Source organism: Lampris incognitus, chromosome 14 (assembly GCF_029633865.1).
Source record: "Lampris incognitus isolate fLamInc1 chromosome 14, fLamInc1.hap2, whole genome shotgun sequence".
Classification (NCBI taxonomy): Eukaryota; Metazoa; Chordata; class Actinopteri; order Lampriformes; family Lampridae; genus Lampris; species Lampris incognitus.
This window is the reverse complement of record NC_079224.1, coordinates 17,851,015-17,869,884: the sequence shown is the minus strand read 5'-3', so window position 1 is coordinate 17,869,884 and position 18,870 is coordinate 17,851,015. Positions and strand designations below refer to the sequence as shown.

The 18,870-nt window shown below is 46.9% G+C and overlaps 1 protein-coding gene across 2 annotated transcripts; it reads right to left on the bottom strand.

Moving 5' to 3' along the window:
* Positions 1-460: 460 nt before the first annotated feature.
* On the bottom strand, positions 461-18,202 carry mmp16b (matrix metallopeptidase 16b (membrane-inserted)). Of its 2 annotated transcripts, none has more exons than XM_056293033.1 (10): positions 18,140-18,202; positions 15,374-15,522; positions 14,365-14,481; positions 12,122-12,426; positions 7,681-7,842; positions 7,225-7,442; positions 6,925-7,063; positions 5,153-5,303; positions 3,062-3,177; positions 461-822 (listed from the first exon to the last, which is right to left on the bottom strand). In XM_056293033.1, the coding sequence occupies exons 2-10, from the start codon at positions 15,475-15,477 to the stop codon at positions 461-463; spliced, it is 1,674 nt and encodes a 557-aa protein (XP_056149008.1). In that variant the 5' UTR covers positions 15,478-15,522; positions 18,140-18,202. The 2 variants fall into 2 exon arrangements, with proteins under 2 accessions (XP_056149008.1, XP_056149009.1); XM_056293034.1 differs by lacking the exon at positions 18,140-18,202 and having other exon boundaries at positions 7,225-7,344; positions 7,396-7,427; positions 7,669-7,842; positions 15,374-15,513.
* Positions 18,203-18,870: the final 668 nt, after the last annotated feature.

The following is an 18,870-nucleotide window of genomic DNA, read 5'->3' as shown; positions in this document are numbered from 1 at the left end:
CTTGAGGGCAAGTTAATTAAGAAATGAAAGTAAAGTAGCATCCTATATCTAATTTGTTCACTGGAGTAAACGCTAGGGGCTTTTTGAGAGGCGTGCGGGGACAGGGAGGAGGAGACGGAGGTCCCGCTCAGCTTAGCTCTGTCTCACTTGATTGAGTTCATTCTGAGATAGAGCGAAAAGAGTCAAAGCAGAAGATACATACATATTAGCTGGGACCGGGAGCAGCGGCTCCCTCATAGTCTTTGCCGGCGCTCTCCGGAGGGGTTTACGTCACTCTAGCTTGCACATCATGAGCACGAAACGCAGAGTTTTGGAAAGATTTCGCGAGCAGTGGAAGCCCTAATGTACTGCGGCCTTTTCAGTATTTCCGATGTACTGTACTAAGGGTTTCGAACGACACTCAGACCGCGAGCAGAGCTCCGTATCCCTTTCCCCCCCCCACAGGGCCCAGATGATCCTGTCAGACCCACTCCTGCATGGAGCGCTTGCAGTACAGTATGTGGCGCTGCGTGCTCTTCCTCCTGAACTGGAAGACGGTGTAGAGCAGGACCATCATGCACAGAGCCAGGACGCAAGGGATGGCAATGGCCACTGCTTTCTCCGTGCCGCCCGTGCTGTCCAGTTTGATGACAATGTCCACGTCTCCGCTGTCATAGTGGCGCTCCTCCGCTACCGGGGGGTTCCAGTCCCAGTCGGGGTCGGCGGGCAGACCGTCACAGCCCATGAAGTCCCTCAGGATGGACCTGGGGTAGCCAGGCTCCACGCGCAGCAGCTGGTTGTTGAACTTCCAGTACTCTTTCCCTTTGTAGAAGTAGGTGAAGCCTGGGTGGAGGGAGTGTGGAAAACAGCGGATTCACTTACACAGAAATGTGAAACATGGACAAACGGAAACGATTTCCGGATTGGATGCACCACTTCAGTGCAGCCATGCACTAAATAAGGATTGCAACCCTGTGTAATTATCTATAAAATGCATGATTTTACACAGAATTGGCTGAGGAAAAAAAATGAAAAAAAATGGAGGAAGGTACAGCAAGTCAGAATTACAACCAGAAACCGAATCAGTTTTATTCGCCGAGGAAGTTCACACATAAAAGGAATTTGATGTGGTGGGATGCTCACCAGAAACAAATATTACATAATATAACATTATATATATATATATATGAAACTGTTTTCAATAAAGAATGGAAAAAATAACATAATATCACATTAAACAAGGACACCCAGGGGCGTCCGGGTAGCATGGCGGTCTATTCTGTTGCCTACCAACACGGGGATCGTTGGTTCAAATCCCCGTGTTACCTCCGGCTTGGTCGGACATCCCTACAGACACAATTGGCCGTGTCTGTGGGTGGGAAGCCAGATGTGGGTGTGTGTCCTGGTTGCTGCACTAGCGCCTCCTCTGGTCGGTCGGGGCGTCTGTTCAGGGGGGAGGGGGAAGTGGAGGGAATAGCGTGATTCTCCCATGCACTATGTCCCCCTGTTGAAACTCTTCACTGTCAGGTGAAAAGAAGCGGCTGGCAACGCCACATGTATCGGAGGAGGCATGTGGTAGTCTGCAGCCCTCCCCGGATTGGCAGAGGGGGTGGAGCAGCGCCCAGGATGGCTAGGAAGAGTGGGGTGATTGGCTGGATACAATTAGGGGGAAAAATGGGGGGGGGGGGATCCCTCCAAAAAAAAAGGACACCCAGTTTCACAGAGATGCCAAGCATTTCTAGTCATTGAGTCCAAGCAAGTAAGGACTTGATGAATTTATGTTGAGCAGACTTACGCTGTCTTTTCCCTTAATGGCCTGTAAAAAAGCTCTTCATGTATTTTTTATTTTATTTACTAATTTATTTAGGTTCTTGTTAATCCTAATGCAGGGACCTGTCCTCTTTTCAGGGCCTAATGCCCTGAGCACTCCACCTCTTCAGCTTGTGCTGAAGAGCCCAGCTCATCAACGTCGCCTCTAGTTGCACCAGCCAATAAGGATGAAGGAGGGGCGGGCCCAGAGGGGGCAATAACGCTCGATCTGCTCCGTCAGAGGAGCTCAGAAACGAAAACGAAGTAACGAGAATGAAAATGAACAAGAATGCATCAATAAGTAATGTGTACGCCAGTTAACGGTTATCACGTGTGCACGCATATTGTCACAGTAGGGATGAGGAGAGGACAGGAAGAATTTTTCTTTTGTAGTGAAACCTCCTCCCAGCGCTCAGCACCCAGTAACTTAGCTCCATTGCAGGAGCTGGTTCTGTTTCCCTAACAAAGGTCTGTGGTGAACACACGGCTTTGTTCAATACTGTATGTGTTTACTAGACATGAGGCTTACAGCGGCATGTTCAACTGTAGAGCCTCCAGCAGCTTACATTAGGAGGAAACATGGTATGATTTATCTGAGGGGGGCCCGCAGGGGGCTTGAACACTGGCTTGTTCATTTTCCCATTGTACTTGAAATTATCAAATGCTCCCCTAATTTCCTTGTTTTCCTTTTCACGCTTCTCAAGCCTTGCCGAACACAACTTGTAAAGCCCTGCTATCGTTATTTTAGGGAATAACGAGCCCCTTCTGACGGCAAAAAAAGGAAAAACCACCATGTTCACAAAGACACGGGCTTGGGGTAAAAAGGCGTGTACCTGCCTACCAACACGGGGATCGCCAGTTTGAATCCCCGTGATACCTCTGGCTTGGTCGGGCGTCCCTAGAGACACAATTGGTCATGTCTGCGGGTGGGAAGCCAGATGTGGGTATGTGTCCCGGTCGCTGTACTAGCGCCTCCGCTGGTCGGTCGGGGCGCCTGTTCAGGGGGGAGGGGGAACTGGGGGAAGAATAGTGTGATCCTCCCATGTGCTACGTCCCCCTTGGGGAAACTCCTCACTGTCAGGTGAAACAAAGCGGCTGGCGACTCCGCATGTATCGGAGGAGGCATGCGGTAGTCTGCAGCCCCCCCCCCCCCCCCAGATCGGCAGAGGGGGTGGAGCAGCGACCAGGACAGCTTGGAAGAGTGGGGTAATTGGCCAAGTACAAATGGGGAGAAAAATCAACAACACCAAAAAAAAACAAAAAACAAGTGTACCGTTTGCCTTATCCACAAAAGCCCCTTGTGGAGAGTCAGGGATGCCCTTCCAGATGGTGATGGGTTTGGGATAACCGGGGTCCATTGTCCTCATATCCTCGTTGTACCGCCAGTATCTGAGAGAGGTTACATTGAGATAAGAGATAAAGATAAAGATATGTACCGACAGACACAGATATGTGCACCCACACACTTTGCATAAACCGCTGAAGAAAACTCACGAGTGTTTAGTTATGCAACGGCTTGACAACTTGTCTCCCAACGTCAAACCTATGAGTACGAGATCCCACCATACATGTCAGCCTGCTTCACAGGCGCACTCCTCCTCCTCCTCCTCCTCTCCGGCACTCGAATGTAAGTCAAGTGTAATCATTTCCCAAGGCGCGACCTCAAAATTAGGAATGTGACAATCTGAGGCACCCCGCAGAATTCCCATCCGCTGACAGCTTTTGCACAAGCCGCTTCCAGTCCCGCAGGGCCTCCAATTGGGCTTTGATCATTTTTTTTAACCCTAAAACCTGTCAACATCTCGACGGCAACCGAATTTACGAGCAAACAACACTACAGGCAAACGAGACCACACTATGTTTTTTCTATTGTACAAACTTGCTGCGGAGGCTGCTGCGGTCGCACTGATGGTGGTGCTGGCCAACGTGGAGGATATTAATAGCTACCGAGGTCCATCACATCATCCAGCTGCTTTCAAGCACACGTACAGTCGTTTCAAACCAAAACTTGTTTTCCAAAATAATACACTCACAGATATTTCAGCCTTCATTTTGGGAGAAATGTCAGCAAAGAGATCACTGTTTTCACTCTTTTAGACGACTAAATTGTGTGTTGTGATTTAACAATATGGGAATTTCACCCCCGATGCCATCCGTTTGAAAAACGATAAACAACAATATAGAATCATTGCTCGGTCCTAATTTGATGTTTCTGTTACAAATGTGGAGGATTTTCTTTGTTTCTGCACACACACACACACACACACACACACACACACACACACACACACACACACACACACACACACACACACACACACACACACACACACACACACACACACACACACACACACACACTCCTCCCTGTGTGAGTCGGGCTGAGATAAAATCCTGTGTTTGACAATGGACAGAAAGTCCTGTTTGTCTTCATGTGCAACAGCCGGCTGAGGGATGACAGTATCATGACAAAGCATTTTATCTGCTTTCGCCACGGGGTCTCCTGACCCCTTGGGATATGATTTATCGTGACAGCTGAACAAACATGTGACTCATATCGGCAGACTCTTATCATCTAAGACACTTGCAATGGCACAACGCAAAAAAACCCAACAGATCCTCTGGTACTGGTTTGCTTGAGAAGACTTTCTAATAGAAATGCTCCCGCTCATTCCCAACTTAGGGTTATCGAAGCCACAACGTGCACAAAATAAAAGATATTGACAGAGATAGGTAATCAAATTGATTACCCCGATTGATTAATTTGACTGGTCATAAAGACGTGTGATGAATGCAACTGTCCCTCTATGATACTGAATCCATTCACAACCCAAATCCATCCATCCATTATCCAAGCCGCTTATCCCAATTGGGGTCGCGGGGATGCTGGAGCCTATCCCAGCAGTCATTGGGGCAGCAGGCGGGGGGACACCCTGGACAGGCTGCCAGTCCATCACAGGGCTGACACATTCACACCTAGGGACAACTTAGCAAGGCCGATTCACCTGACCTGCATTTCTTTGGATTGTGGGAGGAAACTGGAGCACCCAGAGGAAACCCACGCAGTACATGGGAGGAACATGCAAACTGAACACAGAGGACGCCCTTGGATGACCCCCAAGGATAAACAACCCCCGGGGTTCGAACCCAGAACCTTCTTGCTGTGAGGCGACCGCACTAACCACTGTGCCACCGTGCGGCCCACAGCCCAAATGTGACCTTTACATAACTCTCAATCTTCCAAGATCTTCATTCTGTGGCACTTTAACTCTTCACTCTGAGATTCTCCTCAAGAACAACTGCTTTTAACAAGGCTGGACTTTGTAATATACCCACAGTTGGCAAGCAACCCTTCCAGACAGACCTGTCTCCTTTGAAGAAGTAGGTCTTGGCCACGTCTTCCCACCAGACTGCTGTCTCGATGCTCTGGGTGGGCATGCCACTCCCGAACAGGGAGAGCTCTTGAGGGTAGGTCGGCTGGAGAGTTGTGTCCTTAAACACCCAGAAACGGTTTCCTGGGGAGGGGGAAACAAAAAAACCCCAAAAAAATCACTTAGAGAGATCAATTCAGTGGAACAAAGTTATCATCATAAACCCTGAGTCCAATGTTAATGGACTCAGGGGCCATTAACATTGGATTCAGGGTTTTTGATGACACCCCTAAATATCACATCTGTGCAGAGATGGTCCCATTAGTCCTGAACCCATTCGTTCATTTTGCATGGATTTTTTCCGCTCTTTAAACTATGTTTTCAATTATTGTGATTCCAAATGACAGATATATCATGTAGTTTATATGCACGGCAGAGAATCAGTGGGGAATTATCTACAAAGCAAAGAGCATCGAGACAATGCTCTGAAAAAGACATATCAGTGTTTTTGCATGTTTTAGCCCATTTATTACAAATGACATATACTTTGCATTGCTCCTGACTGGCTTACAAAGCATACTGTTGTATTTAAAGATGTTTGCATGCGTTTTTCCTACCTTCCCCAGAGCTACTGATTCCCATTCATGTCAGTATGCAATGCAAATCAACTTACAGAGGTTTGAAACTGGCTTGAGGTAAGTTATCTATCACATGGTCAATGTTATTTGTCTCAGGCATCCAATATTTGAGAACTGGCTGCTGAACAGCAACCATTTAAAGGCAGGAAGCCAACAACCTGGTTGTCCTTTTTTATGACGTCCTTATGTGCTTATTGTTTTTCTTCCAGATTTGATCTTCTCACAACGTGGTTTGCTGTTCAGCGGTCGACTTTTACGGCTCGGATGTCAGAGCGCACTGGGACGCACAAATGAGACTTTTTACACCAACCCTTGCTTTCAACTGAAGCATCCTGCAACGGTAGCGTAACTGACAAAAAAAACCAACAATGACAGGACGTTCACCGTGATGGATTACCCATCTCAAGCAAGTTTCAAGCGTCTGCAAGGCGAAACTAGAAGAAAAAAAAACACATTCAAAAGTCTAAAACGCTATGCTTTGGAAAATGGTCGGGAGTCATGTCAAGTACATTACATCGCAGTTCACGGGCAAAAACCTGCAAAAATTGCCGGTATGTCCCTTTAAGCCACTTTCCAGCGAGACTCGGTCTGGTGTTTTATTGAAACTATTGCTGCATTTAATTCACTTTCATCATCAATGCCTCAAGCACAGAGCAGAGAGATCTGCTGCGGAGCTGTGTCTTCAGTAAGTAGCTACACACACACACACATACATATATACACACACACACACACACAGCGTTATGTCCCCGTGACTGAATAAATAAAGCAGAGGCACTCTCTGATCCTACTGGGTGACAGATGTCATGTTAATCTCCCTGATGGATGGACGGTTGGACCAGACCCTCGCCCATCCTGCTACCGTACAGCTCGCACAAACAACCTTGCAGTCACCCACTCGCTCTATAAAAGCACAGACATCATTCGCTCACTCATCCATGGCAAAACACTTTGATACCAAAAAAACAAAAAAAACAAAAACAATTACTCTGACAAAATCGTTCTCATTCACTCACACCGGTGGTTTATTTTTGTCTCTTGTTGTTAAGTAGCTGTTTGTGGTTTCACTCTGATAATGTCCCTTTGTGGTCCATCGAAATAGCCTGTGACGAACGATGTTCTCTTACCCTTAAAGAAAACAAACTTCCCTTCACTGTTCTCATACACGGCATCTATTTTAGATGGCAGGCCTTTCCAGAAGTAGTTGATTTGCATGGGGTAGCCAGGCACCACCGAGTTGTCCCGTACCCTCCAAAACCACTGGTCCTACAGAAATGAACATGGATTATATAGGTAGGATGGAATGACATCATCATCATATTCATCATCATATTCATCACTATCCTGTGCTCAGATTAATAATTTAGACAGTCTTGAAAGCCGGGCAAACAGCATCTGTGTTTGCTTAAGCGGACTGTCTGCCACACCTTGAACACAAACAGCTCTTGGCGGAGGATGGCCAGGGTGTTGAAGCCACCATCACAGATGTTGGGTTTGGAATTTGGGTTGGAGGGCTTGGCCCCCTGCGGGGGGCGGTGGGGCCTGACCTGGCGGTCGTGCTTGCGGGGTTCTGATGGGGGGAAGAAGTGAGGAGGGGCAGCTGTGGGAGGGGGCCTGGTTGGCTGGGGTGCTTTGTCCGGTGGACCTGAAGACAAAATAGTCACATCAACTGCAGGCGCTAGGTGCACAGGAAAAGAAAATGCAAATCATATCAGTCAGAACATTATCGCTTAAATCTTATAACTGAGCTACCAGACCCACGACGAGTATTGAGAGGTTAAGTCATTTTTGATTGATTCTTGATTGGATTTTGTGTTTATTATACGCAGCTCTGCAGTTCTGCAGGTTGGGCGGAGCTTTCTATTTCTGGCATAGGGGGTTACCGTAGATTTTCTGAATGCCCTGTAGGTCGTCATGAGGTAGTCTGAAGTTCTCTGTGTCCATGTACTGGTAGAAGGGGGCCATGATGGCGGTGGGGTCATTGGAGTGTTCCAAACCAAGAGCGTGGCCTAGCTCATGAACCGCAACCAAGAACAGGTCGTTTCCTGGTGAGGGTAAAAAGGATGGCAAGGATAAGGGCGAATTCCCACAACAACTTTTGTGCAAGCAGGTGCTCTTGCACAAACGTTACCATGTACAACATATTTATAGATGAAATAGCCTATGAAATACACACATACAGCCAACACACATGAGCAAACAACAAAAAACATATCTACTGTGCTGCCAGAGCCTAAACGAACGGCGGCTTTTATTTTGACACGGAAGGAAGTTGAGTTTGGCGGTTGTCGTGCATAGGCCACGAAGAAGAAAAAAAATTCACGAGGATGAAGAATGAAAATAAAAGCTGACAACGGGAGAAACCCTGCTCTAATACATCCATGGGAGAAGCGGAGAGAGTGTGGCGTGAATTGCGGATGCGTGCGAGTTGAGAGCCAGCTAACCAAATATTCGGCTCTGTGCATAACTGTAGTCCGCCGACTTCCGGTTTCTACTGCAGCGGCCATTTTTTTTCTTCTCTGTATTGTATAGGTTTTCAACCTAACAACGCAATAATCAAGAAGCTTGACAGTTGAAATTATTCAATAGAATATATATATATAAAACTTTGTTAAAAGAAACACCCAACGGTAGGGAAAGTGCTCAACAAATAAGGAGCAAAATAATCCAGTCAGTCAAGTAAATTCTTTATGAGACAGTACAAGCCTGTTTCATGCCATAAGCTATCATCAGCTGTCAATAAAGCTACTACTGATGAAGGAGTAGCTTTATCGACAGCTGGTGATTGTTTATGTTGCTTATGGCATGAAACAGGCTTGTACTGTCTCATAAAGAATTTACTTGACTCACTGGATTAGATAGATAGATAGATAGATAGATAGATAGATAGATAGATAGATAGATAGATAGATAGATAGATAGATAGATAGATAGATAGATAGATAGATAGATAGATAGATAGATAGATAGATAGATAGATAGATAGAAGCACCTATTATTTATAAATCATGCCAATAGACAACACCCCCCCTTGGACCATTAGCGGTCATGTGTTTTTGAATTTTTGAACATCGCACCTCTGCCTTCCCCATTGGACATTGTGCACATGATGTGCATGACGACGCAGTAAATGGTATGTTTTTTATGTACAATTACACACACACACACACACACACACACATATATAGATAGATAGATAGATAGATAGATAGATAGATAGATAGATAGATAGATAGATAGATAGATAGATAGATAGATAGATAGATAGATAGATAGATAGATAGATAGATAGATAGATAGATAGATAGATAGATAGATAGATAGATAGATAGATAGATAGATAGATAGATAGATAGATAGATAGATAGATAGATAGATAGATAGATAGATAGATAGATAGATAGATAGATAGATAGATAGATAGATAGATAGAAGCACCTATTATTTATAAATCATGCCAATAGACAACCCCCCCCCTTGGACCATTAGCGGTCATGTGTTTTTGAATTTTTGAACATCGCACCTCTGCCTTCCCCATTGGACATTGTGCACATGATGTGCATGACGACGCAGTAAATGGTATGTTTTTTATGTACAATTACACACACACACACACACACACACACACACACACACACACACACACACATATAGATAGATAGATAGATAGATAGATAGATAGATAGATAGATAGATAGATAGATAGATAGATAGATAGATAGATAGATAGATAGATAGATAGATAGATAGATAGATAGATAGATAGATAGTTAGATAGATAGTTAGATAGATAGTTAGATAGATAGATAGATAGATAGATAGATAGATAGATAGATAGATAGATAGATAGATAGATAGATAGATAGATAGATAGATAGATAGATAGATAGATAGATAGATAGATAGATAGATAGATAGATAGATAGATAGATAGATAGATAGATAGATAGATAGATAGATAGATAGATAGATAGATAGATAGATAGATAGATAGATAGATAGATAGATAGATAGATAGATAGATAGATAGATAGATAGATAACTTTGTTAAAAGAAACACCCAATGCTAGGGAACGTGCTCAACACATAAGGAGCAAAATTATCCAATGAGCAGTTTTACTGACAGCTGATGATAGCTTATGGCATGAAACAGGCTTGTACTGTCTCATAAAGAATTTACTTGACTCACTGGATTGTATATATATATATATATATATATATATATATATATATATACACACACACACACACGCACACGCACACACATATATACACATATATAGACACACACACACACACACGTGTTTTGTCATTCAGTTACTGACCAGGAAACATAATTCCCAATTAGAATCAAACTTTTTTAGACATTTTCATCGTTTTCATTTATATATATCATTTTAATCAATACATCCCTGTTTTGCACAAAGACGTCAGCAGTGCCGGAGCACAGAGTTGTCAAGGTTACCCTTGTGATTAAACTAATGACTACTGATTCACTTTTGAGGTATAGAATATAAAGACATGTGATGACACAGAAAAGAAAAATAACCCAAGCATATTCAGCAGCCTCTAATAAACCCTACTATATCAGTGGCACTGGGAAAACTGTCAGTAGTGAAGAAAGGAAAATGAATTGCACCCCTTTGCAAAAGTAAATCTAACCAAAGCAGGGGTTCAGTGTGTTGGTGTTATTTTTCTTTTCCCAGTGTGAGAAAATAAGTCACCATCTGACCCACATCTCCCAGAGAACATGGAGAAACACAATCATATCACCGCCCAAGGAAGACGGAGAACAGAGGAAAGGCAATGCAAGTGGACACATACAAGGCCACGTGAACATGTACACATGCTGATCCAATGCATGTGTGCACATCACACACATCCTCGCAAGGGTGCATGTATACACACCTGCACACAAATACAAACAGCGACAAGCACATACAAGTTTGTGCAAAAAACAAAAAACAAAAAAAAAAACAGACACGAATTACAAAAATATACAATGTCAATCTACAGTCGGCATTTAAGGGATAGCTTTGGTTTGAATTAGAGAAAAATTCACTGTTTCTCTACAACATCTCACTGAAGACGGCCCCTGGAGATTGCTGCCCTTTAAAACATGATATCCAATCCCGCAAGCTGTGCAGGCTGCCACAGGAGCTCCCGAGAGGCGGGCCCGGCTACCATTAGCACACATGTTGACATGCAATGCAACATTTACAGTTGCACCGCTGTTAAAGCCGGTCAAAGGTCACACGGCGGTCCACACACAGAGGCTGAGAGGGAGGATTTTGGGAAATAATCTGCACTGCTCTGTATGGGCAGTCATGGGGACGCTGGGCGAGGGGAACACGAATTTACTTGGGAACCTGAGACAATTGCCATTGGGGCATCGGTGAGAAGGGAAGCAAGAGAGAGAGAGGGAGAGAGAGGGAAGGATGGAGAGTTGAAATGTGGCAAAGAACGACAGAAAATAAAACTCGCAATCAATTAACAATTTCCGGCTGATTGGTGCTGGGAATGTAAGTGCTGGGGGCTTGTGGGCGTTAGCATCAGACTCGCTCTGGAAGCTTGAGCAGCGTGGTGGCGCTTTGACAGGCCCAGCGTCCTGCAGGCCGCATAATTAAAGTGCCTGTGGATGCAGGGCTGAGAGAGGGGAGAGATCTGATTACCCTCTCTGGGCTCCTGCTACAGCCAACCTGCATCCACACTGGAGGAGTGGACTTGAAAGTTGGCTGCTAGATATAATAATGCAGAAAAAAAAACAAATGACACAGGTAAAAACATCCCAATTTTTCAGACAGAAAAGGGGAGGGGGGCCGGGAGGGGCGCAGACCCTCACTGCTCTGTCTTCGCTGTCTTGCTAGTGTTCATTTCTGAACGGCAGGGCTGGGCGATATCTACAAAATCGAATATCACGATGTTTTTTGACTGAATACATTGGTATCGATATTGTGACGATATTTTAGGTGTGGCTATTCGTGCTTTCGTGAGATATTTGTGCACCAGATCATCAGCAGGCATTCGTTTTTCATTTTGCCCAGCTAAAACAGTCAAATCCAGAAAACCAGGAAATGACAACATTTAAGTTACATCAGGATATTAACCAAAATCCCTGATGGTACCGAGTCTCAGATCTCAGTGTCCACTCCATATGGACATATTGTCCAGCTGTAGTCCATAACCTGCCTTCCAGATATGAAAACAAGCCTATAGTGAAATATAAATTCACCTTTGGTTCTGCCCGGATTCTGATGAAATGACTCTCAGGTGGAGGTTTTATCCTTCATTTATTTTTTTTTGTATGTTAAGTGTCTCACTCACCATCGTGGTTGGGGTTCCCCAGGGTCCAGGGCTCATCCGAATCAAAATGGGTATCCCCTCCTATCCCCGGGCCCGGGAAGTAGGCATGGGCGAGGAAGCCGCCCTCCCCGTCAAAGGGGGAGCTGTCGCCATGGAAACCCGAAGCGAAGATGATGGTGATGTCCACATCGCGCCTGCCACTCTCCAGGGCGCTGTACGGAACAGCCTCGAAGCGCAGTGGCGTCACGCCCTGCCACACGTTGAAAGCCCGCCGGATGGCGTCGTGGGTCGGCCGAGTACCGACCTTTGGCGTGATGTTCTTTATGCTGGAGGGAGAAGAAGAAGTGGAAGAAGAGCAGAGCAAACTCATAAGTGGTGACCGCTGACTTGTGACTGGGCTTTTGTCCTCCGGACCCCCTAAAACTAATTTTTACATGTTTCTTGAACTGTAGGTGATGTGTTGTCGTGTCCCCCCCCCCTTTTTCTCCCCAATTGTACTTGGCCAATTTCCCCACTCTTCCGAGCCATCCCCATCACTGCTCCACCCCCTCTGCCGATCCGGGGAGGGCTGCAGACTACCACTTACCTCCTTCCAGTCACCAGCTCCTCCTCTTCCCCTGATAGTGAGGAGTTTCGCCAGGGGGACGTCTCACGTGGGAGGATCACACTATTCCCCCCAGTCCCCCCCCCCCGAGCAGGCACCCTGACCGACCAGAGGAGGCAATAGTGGCAGCAACCAGGAAACATACCCACATCCGGCTTCCCACCGACAGACAAGGCCAATTGTGCCTGTAGGGACACCTGACCCAGCTGTAGGTAATACGGGGATTCGAAACAGCGATCCCCGTGTTGGTAGGCACCAATAATTCTCTTCACCTGATATTCTTATCCTTTTTTATCTCGCGGTCGCTCTTTGTGTTTTAATTCATTTTAGTCCGGTCGCTTTTCTTCCGTCGCGAGGGCTCTCAGCCTTCGCTTTAAATATCCTGAAGCGGAAGGGAAGGCGATGGGTATCGGAGCTGCGGTCGGTGTGGGAACACTCCGCGGAGGACTGGCCATAATAAGGTGGGCTCACGCCGCCATAGCTTCTGGCACTTGTAGGCGCCACGCGTCGCTCTCTGGGAAAATGAGAAGCGTGAAATGTAACGGCGACACCGAGGGAGATTTTCTATTTCTAAAATGAAGAGTAATGGAAAAAAAAGAAGAAGAAGAAGAAAAGTTTTTACTTCAACTAAAAAAATTTTCCAAGCCCGGCAGCTCTTGCTGAACTTTTAACACAGTAGTCGTTATCAGTCCCTAGCAGGCCGAGGGGAATGAGAACCCTCCCCCCCCCCTCTCTCTCTATTCGTTTTCATGAAGAAATTGCAGTCAGCAGCAGCAGCCGAGGCTCAGCGCTGATTGACATTCCATTAGGAGAGGTGGCTCATCAACTCAAAGTCAGGGAGGGAGGAAGGATTTGAATAAATTGACAGTGTTATCGTCTAATGCCGCTGTAACCTGTCAATTTCCAGTCGTGCCGGAGACCCTTTTATCGCTCCTCCTCAGAGCCTATTAGGAGCAAGAGTTTAATAAGGAGCGATAAGATGAGACTTTGAATATTTCCACCGAAAAGAACGGACTGTTTAGGATGAGGGGGGGTTTTGCTCACAGTTAGCGTTCGAGAGGAAAGGCCTTCTCTCTAGGCCGTCCTATTAGTCGGCTGAAAACTATTTGTTTTGACAGAGCTGCAAATGTACGTCGAGCGACGGCCATATGCAAACCTGGAGGGAGGTTGAAAACCACGCCACTTTAATTCGTGCTACGCTCCACGTAAAGGTTACGGGTAAAGGTCACACCCGCTGCGGACCGTAAACATCAGCCGCGGTGCGCACATGTGTACACAATAGTTTCCATGAACGGTAAACATTTATGTGATTCTGAGACCTGAATAGAAGGGAAGAGTGATGTCAGTGTGTGCATGAATCACAGTCTGGGTCCGTGCATGCATGTGTGTGTGTGTGTGTGTGTGTGTGTGTGTGTGCGTGCATGCTTGCATTTGTTCGCTTGTGGATACAGTGTGTTGGTGGTGCCTCTATGACAGCCCATGTGATGCCAGACAAAAAATAGATAGATGAACAGAGAGGGGGGGGGAGAGAGAGAGAGAGAAGGACATAGAAAAGAGAGAGGGAGGCACTGCAAATCAGTGGCTTCCGCCGGCACACCAAGTCACAATAAGAGCTGCCGATGTGAATGGTCGCCATGACAACTATCCCCCAGTCTCTCACCTGTAAGTGATGTGAGTTCGCTGCCACTTCTGGCCCGTCAGCGCATACCGCCGCTTCCGTGACCTCGAAACACCCTTAAGTTTATCGGGAACCCCACACCGTGGCCTTTGCATCCATCTGAAGAATGGAAAGAACAAAAAAAGGGCAGATAGGCGTGAAAAAAAGGAGAGGGAGACGAAATGGAAGAAGAGTGGAGGTGTTACGAGACAGAAAGGGAGGCGGAGTAGGACACACTGATGACCCCCAAATCAACTGTCACAACTTGGAAGGGCTTTTTTTTCTTTCTTTCTCTCAAACCGCTTTATCCAACCACTCCACAAGCATGAAGCGGTGAAGATGACGCGGCCCTCCTGCTGACGGGAGCCGGGAAATCACAGCAGCACCAGATAGGGAGTGCGGTGCGGCTAAACCGCTCCACATTACAGCGGTGTCACTTTCACTGTCACTTTCACACACCGGATGTAAGCTCAGGAGTGAGAGAGAGGGCCTCGGCTAAGAGGGATTAAACAACGCTACATGTTCCCATGTGCAATAGAGACCACAACCAAGTGACACACACACACACGCACACACACACAGAGAGCACACAGTAGATAGATAGAAACAGTCATTCTCACCTCACTGTGATATCACTGCATCATCATGCAGAACGGAGAAGAAGGAGAACAGTTAATACCTCAACAAATATATATGCAGCTGAAGTTCACTCGCTGCCACACTTTCTTTTTTTACACTTGGAGTGAACGAGCTGAGGCGTCACATCTTAACTTTGCAGAAGTGCGTGCGTCGGTGTTTATGAAGGTATAATGGCCGACCCACTGACCCTTACTGCATGTGTGTAGATATGTGTGAGCATGCCAACGTGTGTGTGTGTGTGTGTGTGTGTGTGTGTGTGTGTGTGTGTGTGTGTGTGTGTGTGTGTGTGTGTGTGTGTGTGTGTGTGTGTGTGTGTGTGTGTGTGTGTGTGTGTGTGTGTGTGTGTGTGACTGCGGCACATGCTTCTGCTCACTCTTTGGTGCTCTCATCCAGTGTCCCTGTGACATTGAGACCGTAGATGCGCTGCATGGCTGCGATGGCGGAGTGCATGGCTTGGGCTGAGCGCAGGACAGACATCCGGGGGTCTGTGCGAGGAAGGTACCCGTACTTTTGTAGCCATTCCTGCAAAAGTGGACAGAGCAATACTTACAATAGGAGGTTCCTCGCTGCATGGTTGTTGGAGTCGTGATGGGAGCGAGGGGTTTTCGAGGACTTCCTTTTTGTTAAGGAAGTACGTGCACAGTATGCGTGAGTGTGATGACCAGTGTGTTTGATTACGCCATTAAAATACTGGTTAACGTGTCTCGTGTCCTCCTAACAATGAGTCAAGGTAGATGGCTTCGCGTATAACTATCAACTTAAGAAAAACTTTTTGGCGAAGACATGCCGGCCAATGTCTAACTCCATCATCATCATCATCATCATCATCATCAGCAATGACTGCTGGGATAGGCCCCAGCATCCCCGCAACCCTGAGCAAGATAAGTGGTCTGGATAATGGATGGATGGATGGATGGAGGTCTTACTCCATTGCAGGCTGGTTATCAAGCGGTTGTTGGGGGAAGAGAGATGATTGTTCATTCTCTTTCCCCCCATCACGCTTTTCCACAAGGAGGCCCCCGGATTTGAACCAGTGAGCTTGCAGTCAGTCAGAAGCGGGCCTTTCACACCTTCAGGCTGCTGCCAATTCCATGACAGAGCGGAGATAAAGATTTGACTGGGCTCCTTCGTACTCCACCTAGCCAGGGGCTGTGCAGTGACTCACCGATATAAAACCATCACCACAATGCCGCCTCACTGTCATCAGCAAACCAACTGCCTGTGGTTGCTGCAACATGAAAAGCTCTAAATCTTCAGAGAACAAACATGTTGAGTGGGTTTCTGTTGACGCCGTTCCCAGCATGGCTGAGGCGCTGCAGAAAGGGGCGAAGATTGACTCAATTTTCCCATCCAGGATGCATCTAGCTGAGGACATGTGTGAGAGCTACATATTTTTGTCTCCATATCCATCCCAATGTGGAGATTTGCATATGTGTGTGTGTGTACCATGTTTTTCTATCCTAATGGGGATATTTGGTCCCCACTAGGATAGAAAAACCAGAAACCACCTACCTTGTGGGGCCATTTTATGGGGCCTCACAAGTAAAAGGGTTTTAGGGTTAAGGTTAGGGTAAGGGTAAGGGTTAGGCATGTGGTTTGCATGGTTAAGGTTAGGGTTAAGGGCTAGGGAATGAATGTAGTCGATGAGGGGGCCCTACAAGTATAGATTTGCGAGTGTGTGTGTGTGTGTGTGTGTGTGTGTGTGTGTGTGTGTGTGTGTGTGTGTGTGTGTGTGTGTTTTGAGTGGAACAATCATTCGCACAGGATCATTCGAAACCCACATCCAGACTACTGACAACATCCAACGCTTGTTTGATGCTGCTGCCACACAGAACACGTGAGACTCGACAGGAATGCCTCTATTGCCAACCCCCCCCCCATGTGAAAGAGCATCTTTGGTTTTCAGGAAGGCAGTGAGATTGAGTGGTCTTGGGGGTGGGGGTGTTCACTGTCAGCTCCAATATCGACGATGAGAGAGCCACGAGGTGGCCCCGCTACCCACAGCTGTCCGGCTGCCTCCCCGTCATGACACAGCCTATGTGAGATGCTCCAGCCAGCTAATCCGACCCAGCTCTCTCTCCTCTCTCTCTCTCTCTCTCTCCTCTCTCTCTCTCTCTCTCTCTCTCTCTCTCTCTCTCTCTCTCCATCCCTCCCCCTCTCTGCCTCGATCCCTCTTTCTGCTGAGCTAAACGCCTTGTTTATCCCTTTTGCCTCTCCCTCTTTCCTGTGGATGTGTGTGTTTGCCGTGTGTTGTGTTTGATCAAAAGGCACAGATCTGGGAGTGAGATTTTTTTTTGGCGAACCCTGGATCTGATTTATCGTGGGGTGTGTGTGTGTGTGTGTGTGTGTGTGTGTGTGTGTGTGAGAGAGAGAGAGAGAGAGAGAGAGAGAGAGAGAGAGGAGAGAGAGAGAGAGAGAGAGAGAGAGAGAGAGAGAGAGAGAGAGAGAGAGAGAGAGAGAGAGAGAGAGAGAGAGAGAGAGAGGTCTTCGTCCAAATCCTACCATCATCTCCTCAGCTCCATGTTAAGGCATGGCTGCGGTGGAGGGTGAGCACACACAGCAACCCAAAAAGAGGCTACAAGTTCTCAAATCCCTGTATGTAATTTAACATCTGTCAATATCCAATCTCCTCCTGCACCATGATGCTGCTGAAATGAAGCGTCTCCGAGTGGGACTTTAGTTGTCCCTGTAATAAAGTAGGCTGAAGCTTTGCCCTACGACAGAGGAGCATATGGCTTGGACATACAGCACGATGTGACCGATAGGAAAACCCCGTTTGCACCGGGCCAATTAAATCCACATGCTTCCTAACGACGGTTCACTAGCCTAGCCTATACTGTCAGAGCAATCTTATCTGGTTTGTACAGAAAATATGGAGGGGGGGGGTTGGGGTGGTGGATCAGATCACATCACATCACATCAGATCACGGACCGCAGCGTAATAACCTTAAAATAATCAGATCCTCCCCCACGAACACACAACCGAACCTGCCCGTGTTATGCATGATGGGTGAGGATGATGGGATGTGGCATTGCCCATGGAGGATAACGTCGGGAGTCGGTGTTGTTTTTGTTTTTTTTTTCTCACATGAGATGAGACGGTCATGAACGGTGAGCGGTGAAGGCCATTTCATCTTACCTCCACGCTGAACCGCTGCTCCTCTCCGGACACGGCGCACGAAACCCGGAGCAGGAGGTGCAAGCAGAGAGCCGCCGTGTAAAAGCAAGCCGATGATTTCGTTCGACCGGAGGATACTAAGGTCATAATGACCCGTTTTCCCCGAGTGTCGATCGAAGGAACCCGCCCGTCTTGATTCTGGCTCTCTCTCTCTCTCGCTCTCCCTCTCTCTCTCTCCCTCTCTCTCTCTCCCCCTCGGCGTGTCACACACCAAAAACCATCGGGCGAGCCGTCGAGATGAATGCGGAGACGCGCCGATTTCCGCCCCCCGCGTTTTTGCCAAATTCCGAAACGAATCCCAGCGTCAGGCTGTGCAGGAGCAGCATGTTGGATCCGCCGCCCTCGCCATCCTTTGTATGTGTGCGTGCGTGTGTGTGTGCGTGCGTGCGTGTGTGTGTGTATTTACATGGCAGGGTTACATCTATCCAGCAGCATCAATGGCCACGTACAGTACAGTAGGCTACGCAAGACACCTTCCCTCGCCAATCGACGCCTGCGCTTTGATTTCCGCACGCAGCGCGGAGGGCTGCCCTGTGCCATGTATGGGGCGAGTATTTAAAGACGAGATAGCGGCGATTTTTACACCCTGTCCCGGGCATTTCATTTACCCTGTCTTCTTTTTTTATTTATTTTCATTTTTTATCAATACCCTAATTCAACAATGCATTTAGAATACATCCAGCCGTTAAGTC

Bases quoted from the DNA above. Each gene is read 5' to 3' on its own strand.
- mmp16b (XM_056293033.1), bottom strand. From the start codon at position 15,477: ATGTCTGTCCTGCGCTCAGCCCAAGCCATGCACTCCGCCATCGCAGCC. The intron at 7,843-12,121 runs GTGAGTGAGACA...TACCCTCACCAG, and splicing joins GGGGAACCCCAACCACGATG to GAAACGACCTGTTCTTGGTT. The intron at 7,064-7,224 runs GTGTGGCAGACA...TCATTTCTGTAG, and splicing joins AAGAGCTGTTTGTGTTCAAG to GACCAGTGGTTTTGGAGGGT.